Source organism: Astatotilapia calliptera, chromosome 11 (genome assembly GCF_964374335.1).
Source record: "Astatotilapia calliptera chromosome 11, fAstCal68.1, whole genome shotgun sequence".
NCBI lineage: Eukaryota > Metazoa > Chordata > Actinopteri > Cichliformes > Cichlidae > Astatotilapia > Astatotilapia calliptera.
In genome coordinates, this window is record NC_137432.1 from 38,188,425 (window position 1) to 38,204,825 (window position 16,401).

Consider the following 16,401-nt stretch of genomic DNA (forward strand, 5'->3'; position numbering starts at 1 on the left):
GCTGAAGACATCAGAGCAGAGCTCAGGGTCAGACTTTGACTGCAGCTGTAATCAGCTTCACGAGGTCATCGCCTCCAGCACGACGCTCCCGGCTCGGTGTGTTTCCTCTGCTCTCCACCACAGTGGACTGAGTGGGCTGATGCCCAGTTACAGCAGCTCTTCCTGCATGTGATGGAGTAAACATTCAGTAATTGGCGTGTTCACTGCAGACGGGTAGTTAGAGCGAGGGTGGCCCTCCTGCTGCCTTTACCTGAACAAAGACTGTAACTAAAAGACAGAAAGTGTTTGCTTCTTAAACTTTTCAAACAGGCTGAAAGCGCCAGGTTCATCCTAGCTTGGTGACTGTCCCTCGGGTCCGGAGGCAGCCGGACGACTTCTGTGTCCAACTGACACGATGGGAGGGTGAGGCAGCGACGCCCAAATGTCCTACCGCCTACAAAGTGACCACCCCTGTACAGGTGCGATACCTGAGACGCCCTCAGATGGAGGCGAAACATCGTCCAGAACCCAGAAGTCGTCCGGCTGCCCTCCGCTTGAGCACTTCGGACGATCGGGACAACCGAGAACCGGCACAGACCGCTCTGCATGAAGCTGCTGTGGCTCGTTCAGGACTAGCAGCACTTGGTTCTAATAAAACGCGCCCTGAGGTTTTGCTGCTGTGTAAATCAAACTGAATTGAATTGGTCCCGGACCGATCCAGATGTCTTGGATTTGATGGTAGGCGTAAAGAAAAGGCGGAGCTTCGTGATTGGTGGAGGAAGGTTTAGCTTTAGAAGGCCGATGTTGGTGTGACGTGCGTCCTAACTCACTGATCCATGCACGCTGGCTTGGTGTTTCCTTCTTCATCATCATGATCTTTCTCCTCCTCTTCCTCCTCAGGGGAGGGTCTGTCCTCCTCTCGTCTCTCTCTCCTCCGTCGTTGCTCCATGGGCTCCTTCGACCTCTCCACCCTACCCCCCTCTGCGAGGACCCCAGGCCCGTTCGGGCACCTCCTCCCCGGCTCCGCCTCCTCGTCACAGACCGACCTCTCTCTGTATCGTTACGGCCGTCACCTCTCCGAACCCAGCCAGCCTCACGGACTCGCCCTTCCCGTCCCCGGTGGCTCTCCACGCCGCTCCTCTGCTCCCGTGGGGCTCCCCAAGGTGGTGGTGCACCCCCCAGAAGAGGAGGAGGAGGAGGTGTTCCACCTGGGAGATGAAGACGACGTGGTTCCCCAAACAGGCAAATACGGCACGGCTTTCCTCCGGCCGTTTCCACGCTCTGACACTGAAGCATGCCCGCTAACGTGCTGATGAAGCTGGAGGCGGATGATTGGACGAATGTTGGCAGACTGGCAGCTTATTTGGGGGCGGGGTTATTTTGCATGTTTTTGGTTTATTTTGCTGCCGTCCGTCTGTTGGAGACTGAGCTGCGTGAATGTTGGACCTGCAGTGTCGTACAGCCGCCTGTCCGAGCCTGGGTTTGTGTTCACATCCAGTCTCGTTCGAGTTTTTCTGTTAACAAACTTTTTTAACAGGTGAAGGTTGAACGGCAGCGTCCTCTGGATCCTCGGTCTCCTTTAGCCTCTGCTGGAGTTAACAAACCGGCCTCTGGTCACACGTGAAGCGCCTCAGATGTTGTTTTCAGCCAATCAGAAAGGAATCAGGCGGCTGCCTGTCATTAGCAGGCTGTTAGCTGCAGCGACTTAGAGTCTGCATGTTTGTTTCCTGTTTGTTTCCCTCGCTCTGACAGGCGGCTCGGGTCCGATCTGAGTCCATTTCCCTCCTTTATGAAACATTAAAGATCTGGAAATCAGGACGTCTGAACTTTTGTGGTCTTACTACACAAAAAAACAAAACCCACCAAAAACTACATGTTTCCTTGTATTGTAAACTTGTTCACCGTCTGTGTCGCCGTCAGAAGCGCGGTCAAATGAAAGTTTATTGCTATAGCACATCTTAGAAGACCATCGATCAGCAGCTCGATCTTAGTGCTCTCCTGGGGTTGTACGAGTGGAGGAGATCAGTTAGGTAGCTAGGCGCCAGGTTATTTTAAATTTTAAAAGTGTGCAAGAGAAATTAAAATCAATCCCGTATTTAACGGGGAGCCAGTGTAAGCTAGCTGGGACTGCAGTGATGTGATCGTACCTTCTGATGCCGGTTCAGAGGCGCGCAGCAGCATTTTGAAGCGACTGCTGAAGGAGAGAGTGGGAGGCCAGTCCAGAAGTGCTGAGAGCGGGGAAAAGTCTTTCAGTGGGACGTGGCGCTTTGCTTTGGCACTTTGGTGTAGCTGATGCTAGGGCTGCTCAGTTAATCGAATTTTAATCTCATTACGATCTGGGCTTTCAACGATTATTAAAGATGACTGAGCCGATTATCAGCCCCTCCCTCGTGCTTTACTCTCGCGCTGCTCCGTGTGGCAAATCGAGCGCACCTCTCTGCGTTTCGAACACGTGTCACAACAATTAAGAGGGAAGCTCAGCAGAAGTTATTTGGAGAGGAGAGTGACGGCCGCTGGTTGAAAAGAGGTAAAAACCTTCAGTGGTGTGGAAACATTACAGGTTCAGTCAGACGTGGATCAAGTGGACACAGTGTGTGAACTTTGCTACGGTGTAGCTGCACCACAGAGCAACACTGCAAAGTTCACGAAACACAGATGTTTATATTTTTCATTTATTTTTATATTGCAAACATTTGCACTATTTTATATTATTTTTTAAAAGTCATTATTCAACACATTGTTATTAAATAAATATTGTCAAATAATCGAGATCTCAATGTCAGTGAAAATAATCGTGATGATCATTTTTGCCATAATCGAGCCGCCCTACTGATAGAAACTAGTGCTTCTCTAATTTGAGGGAGCTATCCAAACATACTCCAGTGTTCCTGACAGTGCGAGAGGGCCGGCTGGCCCAGAGGGCTGTCGCCTCTAGAGCTGTCATTTCTGTTTTATTTTCATTTGGGGTGCGAACATTATGCCACAGCCAGGCTTTAACGTCCCGCAGACAGTCAACACAGGCTGGAGGGGGCAGAGGCATGCAGGTCCAGGGGCAAGTCATCAGCAGTGGAAACAGATGATTTATTAAAATGCATCCCAGCAGGTCGGCTTGTTTTCTCTGCTGCGTCGCGGTGTTTCTGCGGCAGAGAACTCGCGCTCGAGTGACTCCCGGCACTTCCTGTTCATTAATGATCCGTGAAAGAATCAAAACTCGCTGACGCTCGATCACCTGACCACCGACTCATCACTCTGTTCAGGTGCTGAAGCGTGAAAAGCTGACGTGAAGCTGATTTGTGCTGACCGCGTTCGTGGAGCCGAGACTCTGCTGCGCGGCGCTCTGTGACCAAAGGCGTGCTGCGCACCGACTAACAATGATGTAACCGAGGAAACCGCGTCACTGCCCGCACCGCGCTCGGCTTCAGCGTGAGCGAGCAGGAATCGCATTCTGAGACTGAACTCCGCGGGTCAGGAGGCGGTGATGTCACGTGTGTCAGTAACACGGCTGTGTGTTTGCAGGCAGCTGCTGCAGATGTTGCGTGTGACTCTGTGGTCTTTGTGGCTCTGCAGGTCTGCTGGCGTCGCCTCAGTCGGCCCCCGGAAACCTCGACGACAACAAAAACGCCGAGAGTCGCGGCGGCAGCGGCAGCCGGGAGAACAGCACGGTGGACTTCAGCAAGGTAAACGCGGGGCTCCGCCTCACACGCAGGTTGGGTGGTTTATAGGTCGGCTGCTGCTCCCTGCAGCTTTCCAATGTTTGGAGCTTCAGGGAGGTGAGAGATGCTTTAATGATGAGAGGTCAGAGCTGCACCACTGTGACCTCTGACCCCTGCCAGCTACATGAAGCCTCACACATCAGCTGGTGTTCAGATGGGACTGAAACATCCCTGAGCTGTGGGCTGGTGGGTGTAGGAGGCTCCACCCTGACGCTGCTCCGCCTATCAGACGCACTGCGACAGATGCACTAATGTTTAAAACTAATAAATGTCAGAAGCACCGAGATGGATGAAACGTTCAGTCTGTGAGTCTCTGACCCAATCAGAGATGTTTACCTTCAGACGGTGAGCGTCTTCAGAGGTCCGGCCCTTTAAGTGCACAGAGCTGCACAGGAAATGACCACATGAAACTTCTGAAGGGTTAAAAACACGTTTTTAGCTCCGACACCCGGAAATCTGAGGCTGGCGCTACGTCAGAACTAAATGCAGGTTACACGGTGGCCTCGCAGCTCAGGGCAGGTTCCCACAGTAACCTGCCAATGTGGCGGAGTCTAAACTGACTGTCACCGAGCCTCCACTCCTCGAGTCGTAGGCATAACCTGCAGAATTAAAGCTGTGATGGTCCCGAGTGACCTCATGGACGGGTCGCTTTAATTCAGTGGTTTATGTTTGACTTTCACACATGAAAGAGAAGCTGTGGGTGGAGGAACCTGCCACCTGCTTCCTCCACGCCGCGAACGAACACAACGACATCGTCGCAGATTAACGTGCACAGTAATGCGCTGAAAGGCAGCACGAGGCGTTCCTGCACAGCAGAACATCCGTTTGCTTTTGCAAAGTGTTGGAGACGAAAGTGTAAATCGAATGCAGATTTGATCAACTCTGCGCAGATCTGAATCAAGTAGATCAGACTCTGCGTCGGGATCAGCCTGATGTCCGATCCAAGCATCGGATCGTTGCGTCCGTGGTTCAGCAGGTCATCGGGTATCTGCTTACATTAAGGATGAAATCAGGAGACTTGGTCCGTCACAGCAGAAAATCCACAACACAGGGATGAATTCCACTTCCTGCTTCAGTCTGTGACGCTATTGGACGATGGAGCTCAAACTCCAAAGACTTTGGTCTTAAAACCATCCAGTGAGCATCCAGCTGTGCAGCCACACCTGCCTCCAGATGCAAACAGAACCTGAGCTTTCGGTCACGTGACGGCGAGTCCCCGAACGAGCCAATCAGAAGCTGTGTTGTGTTTCCCAGCAGGACTGCGACTGCGTTTGTTTGCTGCCAGCGGCCAGCAGGAAGCCCGCAGTAAGTCGCATGTCAGTCGCCGGCCCTCGGCCAATCAGTGTAGCCTGTGCTGTGACTCATCGTGGTGGTGCTCTGTGATTGGCTGTCTGTGGCGTTCTGTGACCATCAGCTGTTTCAGTGTTGGATGGAAAAATGTTTTTATTGATTTATTCAATTGAACTTTATTTACACAGGAACTCAGATCCATGACAAACTCATGGATCTGTTCACTCCTCCATCTGCCCCTCCTCCTCCTCCTCCACCCTCCTCCTCCATCTGCCCCTCCTCCTCCACCCTCCTCCTCCATCTGCCCCTCCTCCTCCTCCTCCACCCTCCTCCTCCTCCTCCATCTGCCCCTCCTCCTCCTCCACCCTCCTCCTCCTCCAGGCTCACTGCAGGTCTCATCTCACAGTTAAACGTGTAAAAGCAGTTTTCATGTTTCAGTCGTTGATGTGAAACTTTGAGCTTTTTTTTTCCACATCTTTGCTTCACCTCATGATGTTTCCCGTGGAGGTCAAAGGTGAAGTCTGTGCATTCAGCTGCTTCCTGTCTGTCAGGTGTAAAAATGAGCTGCAGGCAGCTGATCCACTGCTGTGGCTCAGGCAGCCTGCAGCGAGGATCACAGAGGTCCTAGACCAGGAAGTGAAACCAACGAGGAACTACAAAATAAAACGAACACTGTGTGTGTGTGTGTGTGTGTGTGTGTGTGTGTGTGTGTGTGTGTGTGTGTGTGTGTGTGTGTGTGTGTGTGTGTGTGTGTCTGTCTCAGGTGGACATGAACTTCATGAAGAAGATTCCTCACGGAGCCGAGGCCTCCAACGTCCTGGTGGGTGAAGTGGACTTCCTGGAGCGGCCCATCATCGCCTTCGTCCGGCTCTGCCCCGCCGTGCTGCTGACCGGCCTCACCGAAGTCCCGGTGCCCACCAGGTAAGCCGCGACCGAGCCGCCCTCGGCACGCCGTTCCGTGCGTTTCCTCTGCTGACAGACTTCCTGTCCCTGCAGGTTTCTCTTCCTGCTGCTCGGTCCGTTTGGAAAAGGTCCGCAGTACCACGAGATCGGGCGCTCCATCGCCACACTGATGACAGACGAGGTGAGCGACGCTTTCACACACAGACATTACAGGAATAGATGTAAGGATGGCGTCTGAAGCCCAGAGTGAGCCTGTGTGTGTGTTTGGGGTTAAACTACGCCCAGACTGGCATCAGACTCAGGCAGGAAGTCTCCATGGTCACCCGGTTTGGTCGCCTCCTCGCGTCCTGATAGTTTAAAGGTGAACGGCTCAGTGACGGCGCGTGTCTGTAGAAGCAGCGAGGTCAGCTGGAGCACGCTGATCATCACACGCTTGTTTGCACTGAGCGTGCAGCGTGACGGAGAGCTGCAGGTCTGCAGCTGATGATGGTGTTTAGAGGCCGTGTGGGACGATGAAGGCTCACCGCGCTGCGTTTCAGCCGGCTGTGTTTACCTGTTGTGTGTCTGTGGTTGCTGCTGACGTTGTTCCCGCCTCTGCAGACACAGACGTGTCAGTGTGACGGCGTGCTCGTGAAAAAGCTTCAGGAGGCGTAATCTCGTTTGAAGCGCAGACAAAAAGTTGTTGACGTGTGGCGGCTCTGCTGCAGGTTTTCCACGACGTGGCGTACAAGGCGAGGGACCGCAACGACCTGCTGTCGGGGATCGACGAGTTCCTGGATCAGGTCACCGTGCTGCCGCCGGGAGAATGGGACCCCAGCATCCGCATCGAGCCCCCGAAGAGCGTCCCGTCTCAGGTAAAAGATCCGAACCCGCCACGCCAGCTCTGATCTCTCAGAAGTGACGTCCCCGCCCCCGTCTGTCTCCGCAGGAGAAGAGAAAGATAGCGTCCTTCCCCAATGGCTCCGCCCACAGCTCTGAGATGGGCAAGGAGGCGGAGCATCACGCGGGACCAGAGCTGCAGAGGACGGGGAGGTGAGTGAAGCTCAGCAATATTAATAAATACTGCGAGGAGATTTTCAAATTAAAACAGGAAACGTGTTGAACGTGGGATTATTCCGCTGCCGAGTCCTGGCTCGCTGTGTGTTGGGAATGACGGGGAATCCCTCGTGTGTCCCACAGGATTTTTGGCGGTTTGGTGAACGACGTTCGGAGGAAGGCGCCGTTCTACTGGAGCGACATCAGAGACGCCGTGAGCCTGCAGTGCCTGGCCTCCATCCTCTTCCTGTACTGCGCCTGCATGTCGCCCGTCATCACCTTCGGAGGTCTGCTCGGGGAGGCCACCAAAGGGAGCATAGTAAGAACCCCTGTGTGAGCTCATCCTGGGCCCTGATTGGTGCAGCCGGGTGTTACTCCCCTCTCTCTCTCTCTCTGATAGAGTGCCATTGAGTCGCTGTTTGGCGCGTCTCTGACGGGCGTGGCCTACTCTCTGTTCGCTGGGCAGCCTCTCACCATCCTGGGCAGCACGGGCCCGGTTCTGGTCTTTGAGAAGATCCTCTTCAAGTTCTGCAGGTGAGTCGTGACCCAAGAGCGGCCAGACAGGTTTGCATGAAAGCTTTGCTCCCATTGGCTGTTCAGGTTGTGATGACATCACAGCGGGCTGCTGAGCAGAGAGAAAAAATGCGTTTGCGTTTGTTTTTAAGGTTTTTCGTGTTTTATTTCCGTCCTTGTGCCTTTGGGTTCGTCTCCTCTGTGTTTGCAACGCTGCGGCTCCCCCTGCAGGCGCATCCAGTGCTGTGCACGGAGCTGCGAGCTGGCAGCGGGTCACTCGCTTAATCTCAGCGTCACAGATTAACGTGATCTGAGGGATTTTTGGAGCAGCTGTGGGAACGTTGTGCTTCGGTGCTCTCAGCTGTTTCATGTTGTTGTATAATTTTTTGGTGGATTAAAAAAAGCTTTTTGTGATGCACAAAGATGTTTTGTAACAGTTGCATAAAAGCCTCGTTTTTTTTAACCTGCTCCATTTTCATCTGGATTACATCATCCATGTTTGTCACGGAGAGCAGAGAAGCTGTTTAAAGGTGAGCCAGAACAGGAAGCGTTTAAACTGCAGCAGTCACAAACCGTCTGTTAATCGAGCTTCACCTCAGTGTTTCAGTCTGAAACCTTCCTGCTTCGTGGCGAGATTGAAAAAGCTGATCCAGAGGATAAACAAAGCAACGACGTCTCTGCCGTCTTTAGAAGTCTCTATGGCTTCAGGAGGAAGTGACGTGTCGCGGAGCCGCTGTAGGGTTTGGGATCACGTGTCGATGCTATAGGGCGTTTGTCGGGGTCACGTAGAGGTCAGGAGAGCTTCAAACAAAGCGGCGCTCAGGAGGTGTGACATCAGTTATTGCAGGGATGTCTGCTGGGTTAGAGAGAGCGAGCCTACAGAAGTGCCCTCGGCTGACCTTTGACCTCCTTTCCTTCCCATCCTCAGTCAGTACCATCTGTCCTACCTGCACCTGAGGACCAGCATCGGACTCTGGACCGCCTTCCTGTGCCTGCTGCTGGTCGCCACGGACGCCAGCTCTCTGGTCTGCTACATCACCCGCTTCACAGAGGAGGCCTTCGCCGCGCTCATCTGCATCATCTTCATCTACGAGGCGCTGGAGAAGCTGGTCCGCCTCGGGGAGCTCTACCCCATCAACATGCACAACCAGCTGGACAACCTGACCTTCTACAGGTGAGGCGACTGTCCGACATCACCGTGGTCGTTTCAGCTGGAATCTGCTCGGGGCCAGAATCCCGGGCCGGTGCTCCCACGGTTGGAGCTAAGAGGGTGAAGTGGTCATTTAGCTCCGAGTTGACGTGAGCGCTGCTGCTCTGTTTCAGATGTCAGTGTGCTCCACCCGCCAACGCCTCGGCCGAAGTCCTGGGTGTGTGGAGCAAAAAGAACGTGACCCCAGAAAACATCACCTGGGATCAGCTGAGCTCGAAGGTAAGAAATAAACTTTGTTTGCTGTCTGACGCTGCCGTCAGCGGCGCCTTTCAGTCAGAACAAACGAGCAGCAGCCTCTGCTGGTCATCAGAGGAACTGCGGCTGACGCTTCCCTCTCCCCACAGACGTGCAAGGCACTCATGGGGGAGCTGGTCGGCCCGGCGTGCAGCCACAGCGGTCCCTACGTCCCCGACGTCCTCTTCTGGTCCATCATCCTCTTCTTCACCACCTTCTTCCTCTCCTCCTTCCTCAAGCAGTTCAAGACTAAGAGCTACTTCCCCACCAAGGTCAGTGACACCCTGAGAGAGGAGCCGATGGAGTGCTCGCAGACTCGGTCCTCTTTAATGTTTCTCACGTGTGATGAAGATAAAGGATTTATTGGATCCACAGGAAAACATCACCACTCGGTTTAATATTTGTGCAGAGCTGGAGGTCTGAGACGTCGCGCTTTACCATTCGATAAGAAAATATCGATGCTGTTTCCCGCCCGCAGGTTCGATCGACCATCAGCGACTTCGCCGTCTTCCTCACCATCATGATCATGGTGCTGGTGGATTATCTGGTGGGAGTTCCTTCACCCAAACTCAACGTGCCCGACCGCTTCAAGGTAACGCTCGCCTCTCAGCATGCGCAGGTCCAAACGGCCTGCGGGGGCGCCATTTGCCCTTTATTCCAGTAATAATGTAATCCAGCTTCAGTGATGGATGTTGGGGGGAGGTTTAGACTGAGCGAGGGCCCTCGGCAGCTCGCTGTGATAACAGGTCAGAGGTCGTTCACTGGGTTCGGTTCTCATTTAGGTCTCAACTTTGGATTCGTTCTTCATCTTTCACAGTTCGGATCTTTTGAAAACATTAAGTGGTAACATGTAACATATTTAATGTTACAAAAAGTGTAAAATCATCAAGCGTGTGGGCGCCGTCGGCTCACACCTGCTGACACGATGCTCACTCAGAGGTTACCGTAGAAACGGTCTCGCGCTGCTTTCAGCCCACGTCTGAAAATCGGGGGTGGCTGATTTCCCCGCTGGGCCCGAACCCGTGGTGGACGCTGCTGGCCGCCGCCGTCCCCGCGCTGCTCTGCACCATCCTCATCTTCATGGACCAGCAGATCACCGCCGTCATCATCAACAGGAAGGAAAACAAGCTGAAGGTCAGAACTGACGTGAAGCCGCGTGCCGTCGTCCCCGCGGGGTGACGACCTTTACCTCACTGTGTGTGTTTGTGTGTGTGCGGGCTGCAGAAAGGGTGTGGCTATCATCTGGACCTGCTGGTGGTGGCGGTGATGCTGGGCGTGTGCTCCATCATGGGCCTGCCGTGGTTCGTGGCGGCGACGGTGCTCTCAATCTCCCACGTCAACAGCCTGAAGCTGGAGTCGGAGTGCGCGGCGCCCGGCGAGCAGCCCAAGTTCCTCGGCATCAGAGAGCAGCGCGTGACCGGCTTCATGATCTTCTTCCTGATGGGCTGCTCCGTGTTCATGACCTCCGTCCTGAAGGTGAGTCGTCAGACGGTGCGTGCTGCGTTCACGCCTCGCTCCCTCGCTCCCTTCACAGATCGCTTCTTTGCTTTTACAGTTCATCCCGATGCCCGTCCTGTACGGCGTGTTCCTCTACATGGGCGTGTCCTCGCTCAAAGGCATCCAGGTACGTCTCTGCGTCCGTCCGGCCGATGGCGGCGTTAAAGCTGGTCTGACCTCTCGTGCGTCTGTCTGTCCCACAGCTCTTTGACCGCATCAAACTGTTCGGCATGCCGGCCAAACACCAGCCCGACCTGATCTACCTGCGCTACGTGCCGCTGTGGAAGGTGCACGTCTTCACCGTGGTGCAGCTGTCCTGCCTCATCGCGCTGTGGGCCATCAAAGCCTCGCCCGCCGCCGTCATTTTCCCCATGATGGTGAGACGCACTGAGAGACACTGCATCTCCTTGTTTCCTTGGTAACGCGGGGACTCACCTCCTGCTGCGTTCTGCAGGTTCTCGCTCTGGTTTTCATCCGGAAGCTTCTGGATTTCTGCTTCACCAAGAGAGAGCTGAGCTGGCTGGACGACCTGATCCCTGAGAGCAAGAAGAAGAAGGAGGACGACAAGAAGAAGGAGAAGGAGGTGAAGGGCGCTGGTGTGTGCACGTGACCCTGCTTCTGTGTCCTCATTGGCTCAACCGTGTGTGTGTGTGTGTCCAGGACGCTCGGCGGATGCTGGAGGAGGTGGAGGAGGAGCTGCCGTACGACAGAGGAGAAGTCCTCAATTTCCCCATCAAAAACCTGAAAAAGCGGTGGGTCTGAACTCAGGCACGCTGACGGCTGCGCGCACTCTGCAGCAGAGGCTAACGTGTGTGTGTTTGACTCAGCAGCGACCCGTCAGAGGTGAACATCTCTGATGAAATGGCCAAAAGCGGCATCTGGAAGTCTGTTTCCAAAAACTCCGACAGCAGCAAAGCTCTGAGGCGCACCTTCAGGTACGCCTGCCTCACCACCAGCGACATCACCTGCGATGCTCTGTGATTGGCTCTCTCTGCACTGTGTTTATGTCCTTAAGTGATGACGTATGAACCCTGCTTCTGCGTTTAATAAGGCTGTTGTGTTTTTAACATGTTCGAATATTTTGTATGTATTTAATCTCAACAAGCCCCTAAAAACAGTGATCAGTGTCGGCCTCTCTCGGTTCATTACCGCTAATCGTTTTAAAGCTCAGATTTGAAACCTCACGATGTAACTCCAGCCCAGCAGCAGTACATTAATGACTAGCCTCGTATTGTGGATGGATTATCTCAGTTGTTCTCCTGACTGAAGTTTGGTCCGTTTACAGCATCCTGCCATGCGATTGCATTTGTCTCTAACCATGAGGAACCTTCACGTTAACTTTTATCAAGTGGAAAAAAGTTAGCGTTCATCCTCCAGCTTCACTGTGTTTATGCTAACATAGCTGTGTCGCTAGCAATCACGTAGCATATCGTTATATAGCAGCTAGCCCAACTTCAGTAACCCTACAAACGTCACTGCTGTTTAGTTTCCTGTCTTCATTTATGCTGGAAGTGACAGCAGAGCTGTACGTTTGGATTGTTTCAGAAATCTCTCAGTCAGAGCATGCTATATCATGTTTAGGTGGAAGCTAGCGACCTAACTTCCTGTTAACTTGTAACTCCTTTAAATTTAATAAATCCTGTTTTCATGGATGTTAAACGTAATTGTTACACCTGGTAAAGCAGCAACGCTGATCATTTTAGTAAAGATGAAAGAATTTAGACAGTTTTTAGCTCTGTGTTGTTTGACTCTGGACCCGGACACGACTGATGACGTCAGACATAAACAGCAGTCCTGTAACCATTAAAAGTGAGCGCTGGCAGGCGTGTCTGTGCTGTGGAGGGCTGGACGATGTGGAGTAAGAAAAAAAATGCAATTGTGATGTTTTCAGGCTGGATGTTTTAGACACGATAAACACGGCTTATTCATGTCCCTGCTCTCTGTTTCCATGAAGATGATTTTTTTTCCCACGTAGACAAAGATTTCTGTTTTCCACTTTTTGTTAATTTTCACGTTCAGGGTCTTTATGTCAGATTATTTTTAGTTTTCATTATAAACTTCAAACACATGAAAACGAGTCGCTGACAGCTCTGTCAGAACAGCGGAGACGAGCTTCCTCCCAGAGCCACAAACCAAACCTCAGAGACGTCACTCCACCTGCTGCTGCCACACCTGTGCTGTGAGCACAATCAGATCTCAGAACAGCCCCAAACTACAGGAAGTGGAAGTAATTTAACGTGTCTGTAAGACGTGTCTGACTCTGGTGCCAGTAAAGTTTCTGTTCTCTTTCAGCCACGACAAGCTGCCGAGCGTCCGGATAAACGTGGAGAACGAGGACGGGCAAAGAGTCGTGAACGCCGAGACGTCGCTATGATCCACCGCCCGGGGCAGGAGGGTGAGGCGGGGGCGCTGCAGCTCCTCCGCGTGCTCTGAGGGAGGCGAAAGGTCGCGGGGGGACCAATCGGGCTTCACCTGAGCGTGCCGTACTTCTGACTCTGCGTTGTCTCGGACGAGGCGAACGTTTTATTTTCTCATCGTTTTAAGGTGAAACATGAGACTCCACTTCTGGAAACGGCTTCCTCAGGTTTCTTCTGCTGCCGTTTTTGTGTTTTTAACTCGGGCGGCCTGTGATTGGCTGCCGAAGCGTCAAACTGAAAAAGAAAGGAGGAAAAAAAACAGCCGCCTGAGTCTCCGGACGGATGTCGTCAGAAATTTTAATTTCATGGTTTGAACTTTTGTTTCAGTGTTCGTGAAACGGGCGAAGCGCCGACACGTTTTAATTTAACCCATCATGCTGATTTAGGGTGTGTGCGTGTGTGCGTGTGTGTGTGTGCGTGCGTGTGTGTGCGTGCGTGTGTGTGCGTGCGTGTGCGTGCGTGCGTGTGCGTGTGCGTGCGTGTGTGTGTGCGTGCGCGGTCTCTGTACAGCACCTGGTTGCCTACAGCAGAAAAATGAATGACGTCACAGCTGCTGTTGTCGTAGTTTCTTTGTAAAGTTTAATAAATCAGTTTGGTGGCGACGATCACAGCGAGTCACGTGACCTCTCTAGTCGTCTCCATCATTTCAGGAGTCGCTGCTGATCTCTGATGGATTTATTTCAACAATTTGACAATAAAGAGATTTGATGCAAAAGCTGCATTTCCTTCCACATCCACCAGAGGCTCCCGCAGTCCTCACAGTATCAGACACAACCTGATAAAATGTCCAACCAGCGTTCAGTCTGACCGAACGGAAACGCCTCCGAGAGGAACATCAGGTGAAACACATGTTAAAAAGGAAACAGAAAATAAGCCTTTAAAAATGTTCACGTTGTTCATGTTTATTGGAGAAGCAAACGTTACAACATTCAGAGTGAAAGTAAATGAGGAAACCGCTGACTCCAGCTGTAGGTCAAACTGATCCTGGACCAGTTACAGCACGGCGAACATGGACAGCAGCATGGCCAGCAGCAGAACCACGGACAGCCGAGCTCCCTGCGATCCAGCTGGAAAGGAAAGGAGCGTCGTGGTTAACGTGCACGTCACATGATCTGCACTCAGAGCTGAAAGCTAAGCTAGGCTAGTTTTTACCTGGTCTTATTAAACTCTCACTTATGATATGAAATAATTCTTTGATTGGACTGGAGACGCCTTCAAAAGCTGGCTGTAGGTTCAGCATCTTGTATCAGTGGTGATGAGCAGTGGGCGGAGCCAGAGTTTTTAATGTGAATGCCTGACGACCAATGGCACCAAATGATACGGACTTACGACAGGTCTGTAAGCAATGTACAGAATTCTACCTTTTTATAGATGAAATGATTTATTTCATCTTCAAAAGTTGTGAGGTGGCGAGTTGATCTGCGAGAACGTGAACTGACCCTGAACTCAAGCCAGACTTAAAAGACGAGTCTACCTGAACCTTGGATAACAGACCGCTACTCTAGAAGAGCGTCAGACGAGGGCAACGCACCTGTGGTAAAAGAGCCTTGCGGCGTTGTGAGCGAAGGCTTGGCCGTGGTGGTGGGGAGCAGCATGTCCTCGGTCACGCTCAGGGACCCGTTGTGCGGCGCTGGTTGGATCTGCAGCAGTTTGCACATCAGAGGGTAGATGTGGATGCTGTCGAACGGCTCGGACAGGTAGCTCCTCTTGAAGCTCGGGCCGAAGGCCCTGAAGATGGTCTTCATGTCCATCTCGGTGTTATGGAAGCCGTGGTCACCTTTATTCACGTAGACGATGAATCTCTGGTGTGAAACGATATGAAGTCGATATACGTTCTCTAGATTTGTTGAATTTTGCTCTTGGTTCTTGGAGGTAAAACGTTGGGGTACTTACAGAGTTCAGGTTGAATCCCAGATCTGCGATGATCACGATGGGAGGCAGACGCTCACTTTTGGCGAGATGGAAGCTTTCTGGAATCTCGTTTTTCTTGTACACCGTGATATTGGGCACGTTGGAGAGGGCGTCAAAAACTTCCTGCTCCTTACCCGGACGTGGCGTCAGGATGCCAAACCCACCGTAGTCGAGAATTTCAAATTTAGCGACCTCGAATAAATTCAGGTATTTGTTGAGGATGACCTCGTCTACCTGCGGCTTCTTCTTTACTGTGGTCATGCCGTGGTCAGAGGTGATGATGACATTCAGCCCGTCGGTCAGGTTGTGGCGATCGATAGCGTCCTTCAAGTAGCCGATGGTGCGGTCGATCTGACGGATGATCTCTTTCCGGTCCGGCGTGTCCGGCCCTTTGGCGTGGCCCACGTTGTCTGGCTCGCCGTAGTACAGCGTCACCAGGTGGAAGTCCTCCTCGGAGAACCAGCTCATCACCGTGTCGATCTTCTGACGCCACTCGGTCTCATTGTCGTCGGGGTGGCCGGACTCCTCCAGTAGCACTCGATTGACCCCTTGGCCACTGTAGTTGGCTCCGCCTCCGGGGAAGGAGAAGGAAGCTGTTTTCAGACCCTGAAATTAGAATAGTTGAACAGAATGGTAAGCACCACATCGCACTCCTGCTCTGTGATCATGTTATGGCTGCAAACAGCCCAGAAGTGTTGGAAGTAGAGCAGGGCGATATGGCCAAAAATATTTATCACGATATATATTTGAAAATTTGCGATAACGATATAACTGACGATATAATTGATGCGAGACAAAATACAACTCCACAACATTACTAGCGCAAAAAGACAACCTTCCATTTATTTTTACGTAAACAAGAAGCTGGTTTTTATGTACATTAAAGCTTTATAAAAATGTAACAGTGCAAATGCAAATTCCTTGCTGAAAGTTTAACCAAAAGGCATTTCCAGTAGAAATGGGCTGACATATCCTGAGCATAACCATATATAATATCCACCGAAGTTAAAAAGAGGAGCTTTGCAACATTAAACTGCAGTGTGCAGTACGTATTTTTCGGACCATAAGGTGCACGGGATTATAAGGCACATTAAGCGAAACAAAGCAGTCAGATAAATCAAACTTTATTAAACTCATTCTTCTTGCTTCCTCCACTTCTGTACCATTGATTCATTAATGTTGAATTCTCTGGCAGCTGCTCTATTCCCATGTTGTTGCAGTATATTAATGACTAACCTCGTATTGTGGATGGATTATCTCAGTTGTTCTCCTGACTGAAGTTTGGTCCGTTTACAGCATCCTGCCATGCGATTGCATTTGTCTCTAACCATCAGGAACCTTAACGTTAACTTTTATAAGTGGAAAAGTGTTAGTGTTCGTCCTCCAGCTTCACTATGTTATGCTAACATAGCTGTGTCGCTAGCGATCACGTAGCACATCATTATATACCAGCTAGCCCAACTTCAGTAACCCTACAAACGTCACTGCTGTTTAGTTTCCTGTCTTCATTTATGTTGGAAGTGATAGCAGAGCTGTACGTTTGAATTTTTTCAGAAATCTCTCAGTCAGAACATGCAATATCATGCTTAGGTAACTAGCGAAACTAGCGAGCTAACTTCCGCTAGCTTCCTGCTAACTTCTAACTCCGTTAAATGTAATAACTTTTGTTTTCATGGATGCCTGGAAGTTAAACTTTATA

The 16,401-nt window shown here is 51.7% G+C and overlaps 2 protein-coding genes across 8 annotated transcripts in view; one reads left to right on the plus strand and one right to left on the minus strand.

The window, feature by feature from the left end:
• The window catches only part of LOC113032733 (sodium bicarbonate cotransporter 3-like), a 33,641-nt gene extending 20,135 nt beyond the window's left edge, over positions 1-13,506 (plus strand). For 2 of the 6 annotated variants that reach the window (XM_080308604.1, XM_080308603.1), the window contains exons 7-26: positions 3,547-3,656; positions 4,947-4,997; positions 5,746-5,903; positions 5,979-6,066; positions 6,593-6,739; positions 6,814-6,917; positions 7,065-7,239; positions 7,321-7,454; positions 8,362-8,607; positions 8,757-8,862; positions 8,988-9,149; positions 9,356-9,469; positions 9,850-10,011; positions 10,102-10,353; positions 10,433-10,501; positions 10,578-10,751; positions 10,829-10,957; positions 11,035-11,126; positions 11,202-11,309; positions 12,667-13,506. In XM_080308604.1, coding sequence (XP_080164730.1) covers positions 3,547-3,656; positions 4,947-4,997; positions 5,746-5,903; positions 5,979-6,066; positions 6,593-6,739; positions 6,814-6,917; positions 7,065-7,239; positions 7,321-7,454; positions 8,362-8,607; positions 8,757-8,862; positions 8,988-9,149; positions 9,356-9,469; positions 9,850-10,011; positions 10,102-10,353; positions 10,433-10,501; positions 10,578-10,751; positions 10,829-10,957; positions 11,035-11,126; positions 11,202-11,309; positions 12,667-12,748 — 2,663 coding nt within the window. In that variant the 3' untranslated portion in view covers positions 12,749-13,506. The remainder of the gene's footprint in view (positions 1-3,546; positions 3,657-4,946; positions 4,998-5,745; positions 5,904-5,978; positions 6,067-6,592; positions 6,740-6,813; positions 6,918-7,064; positions 7,240-7,320; positions 7,455-8,361; positions 8,608-8,756; positions 8,863-8,987; positions 9,150-9,355; positions 9,470-9,849; positions 10,012-10,101; positions 10,354-10,432; positions 10,502-10,577; positions 10,752-10,828; positions 10,958-11,034; positions 11,127-11,201; positions 11,310-12,666) is intronic. The other 4 variants (XM_026185803.2, XM_026185804.2, XM_026185805.2 and 1 more) reach the window with 4 other exon arrangements.
• Positions 13,507-13,667: 161 nt separating this feature from the next.
• LOC113031819 (ectonucleotide pyrophosphatase/phosphodiesterase family member 7) overlaps positions 13,668-16,401 on the minus strand; it is a 9,553-nt gene continuing 6,819 nt past the window's right edge. For both annotated transcript variants that reach the window (XM_026184260.2, XM_080308607.1), the window contains 3 exons: positions 14,685-15,308; positions 14,323-14,593; positions 13,668-13,858 (listed from right to left, as the gene is read on the minus strand). In XM_026184260.2, the coding sequence (XP_026040045.1) occupies positions 13,785-13,858; positions 14,323-14,593; positions 14,685-15,308 (969 nt within the window). In that variant the 3' untranslated portion in view covers positions 13,668-13,784. The remainder of the gene's footprint in view (positions 13,859-14,322; positions 14,594-14,684; positions 15,309-16,401) is intronic.